Here is a 2500-nt window from a genome sequence, read left to right as displayed (position 1 = left end):
AGAAAAAACAAAAATAATAAATGGAAAACAAGAAGAAAAGAGAGCAGATAAAAACTACGGACGATTAGCCCCTGTATTAGAAGTAGACAAATTAGATAAATTATGAAGTAAGACCAGCGTGTTCATCAGCAAGTGCTCAGTTTTGTATGACAGTTAAAAAGCATTCATGTGTTAGTCAATATAAAAATACCATAATACTCTTTGTTTGTCCCTCCCAAATTTTGCATAATCATTGTTTCCAGTTACTCTTGGGACCACTGTAAGTCCCAAGAGAAAATAAAAATAATGCTTATGCAAAATGTTAGAGGGACAAACAAAGAGTATTATGGTATTTTTTATGCTGGCTTATTATAAAGCCAATAGGAGGTTTTCACGTGACGTCATCGCCGCCATGTTGGTGGACGAAAACAAAAGATCTGTCATCAGAGAGCTTACGAAACGACGACGCCGACGGCAACGACGACGCTACAAAACAATAGGTTTAGTGAGCAAAAATCTGCACGCTCTGCACGTGCGTTTTACATTTTGGTACATTTGTTTGCCGTCATCTCCTAATGACGACGTGAAATGACCAAATATTCAAGGTTCTGTGGAGGACGTTAGCACAAGACGATGAATTTTCAGTTCTCTCTCTACGCTTCCAACCCACTCATACAAGTTTAATCCCTCGATAGTTACTACACATTTTCAACGCGAAACGACATGAAATAGTTTCGTAGTGATACGAATAACGCGAACTCGTATTTTTAAATGAAGTCCTCGTAGCCGTGGTCGTCCTCGTTTCGTAAGCTCCCTATTAGCTCCTTTTGTTCGTCCGCAAGCAATTGTACATTGCAGCATTATTATCTGTGTCTCTAGAGATTAGCTGCAAACCATCTATTGGTTAATCATAATCTTCCGATTTCTTTCAACTTTCACCAGTGTGAGTTAGGGGGTATTTACATGAGTTCGTATCGGCCTCCACACATTTCTTTTTATGCGTTTACATGAGACCGGCCTGACAATGAACTCAGGCCGGTCTGACTTCGTCTCGGTTGCTGGACCGAGACGAGAAATTCTCGTACCGGTCTGAATTCCTACCGATCTTATGTAAATGACAACAAATGCCAGACCGGGTCCAGAAATTTCCATCCTGTATGCTTTTCGGTCAGCCCATTAGCCTGTACCAGGCTCGCAGACAGAGCGTATACACGCACAGTAAAATTGAATGGGAGATACGCGATCAATACCGGTGATATTACCTACATGATCATTTCACTTTAGATCATCTCTTAGTGTAACGCCCACTACTTTAGCTGATTTAACAGTTTCAAAGGTGTTAGTATTGACCTCAAGTGCAGGAATGTCTACGTTTGCTTTTTCTGCGGAAATCCATACAGAGTTCCTTGCACTTGAGTGAGTTCAGTTGGAAATTGTTGGCTTTCGACGAGTTAAGGACATGGTCCACTGTGGCTTGTGAGTTACTCGCGCCAAACTTTGGAACAATTTCCGAGACCGTTGTATCATCAGCAAATTTCCACATGTCCGATAGAGAGTTTTCCGTAGTGGTGAGGTCATTTATCAACCCTGTGGAATCCCGAGGAATTCCAAGACTATAATGTTTGACGACCAGTAAATTACGGTCTCATGTAAATACCCCTTAAGTTCCTACTAGCTCTGCTTGCACTATTGGCCTGAAGTTGCGCGGGAGACAAGGTCGAGAGCCTTATTGAATTGCATTGTGGGACTGTTTTGGGTGACAATCCGCAGTTTATGAAGTCGTTTACTCTGAAAAGAAAAAGACTTTCGTATATTGTTCTACGGTAACAATTGACGTAGGTTAGGTCTTTATAACTTACGTGGTTAGTAAGTCAACGTCGTTTATAAAGTGGACAGGTTTGCACTTCAGCAAGTGGGCCATCGTTTCAAAATTGCCACTGTACAATATTCTGGTGGTTTGGGACGCTCAGCTCCTGGTATATAGGTTTCTTGCAACTTGAGTTCTTGCTCCGTGCACTTACGCCATAATGAAAATCCGTCCCCCAAAACAGTCCCACGATGCAATTCTAGAAGGCTCTCGACCCTGTCTCCCGCACAAACTTAAGGCCAATGTGATCAAAGTTTAATCTATAGTAATTATGTCGCTTCCAGTCGCGATTGCAATAGACCTCTTTAGCTTGTACGTTTTGTTTTCCCATTTCAGACCACGTGATGTTCTCAAGGGAATTTGTTTTTTCATAAGTTATGCGTACATATTCACGTGCATAGGACGACATTTGAAAGAAAGTTTTCCCAAGAGTAACATCACGTGTTCTGAAATGGGAAAACAAAATGTACAAGCTTAAGAGGTCTATTCAGTCGTCAGGCAAAAGGAGAGATAACAACAACGATATTATTTTAAACAGTGCCAGTTCCAAGAAAAATAATTGGGTTCATTTTTAACCTTTTCACCTTTCGTTTTGCAATCTAAATTTGTTTGTTTTTCCTTGTTTAGACCTATGAAATTGTAGTACGGCGTGTT

General features: G+C 40.8%; 1 protein-coding gene across 1 annotated transcript in view; it reads left to right on the top strand.

The window, feature by feature from the left end:
• The window catches only part of LOC138029858 (sortilin-related receptor-like), a 139973-nt gene that overhangs the window by 124400 nt on the left and 13073 nt on the right, over positions 1 to 2500 (top strand). Inside the window, exon 48 of the mRNA XM_068877675.1 lies at positions 2474 to 2500. This exon is cut by the window's right edge and continues 166 nt beyond it. Within this exon, the coding sequence (XP_068733776.1) occupies positions 2474 to 2500 (27 nt within the window). The remainder of the gene's footprint in view (positions 1 to 2473) is intronic.

This window comes from Montipora capricornis, chromosome 13, assembly GCF_036669925.1.
Source record: "Montipora capricornis isolate CH-2021 chromosome 13, ASM3666992v2, whole genome shotgun sequence".
NCBI lineage: Eukaryota > Metazoa > Cnidaria > Anthozoa > Scleractinia > Acroporidae > Montipora > Montipora capricornis.
The sequence above is the reverse complement of the archived record's forward strand: the minus strand, read 5'-3'. Positions and strand labels throughout refer to the sequence as shown.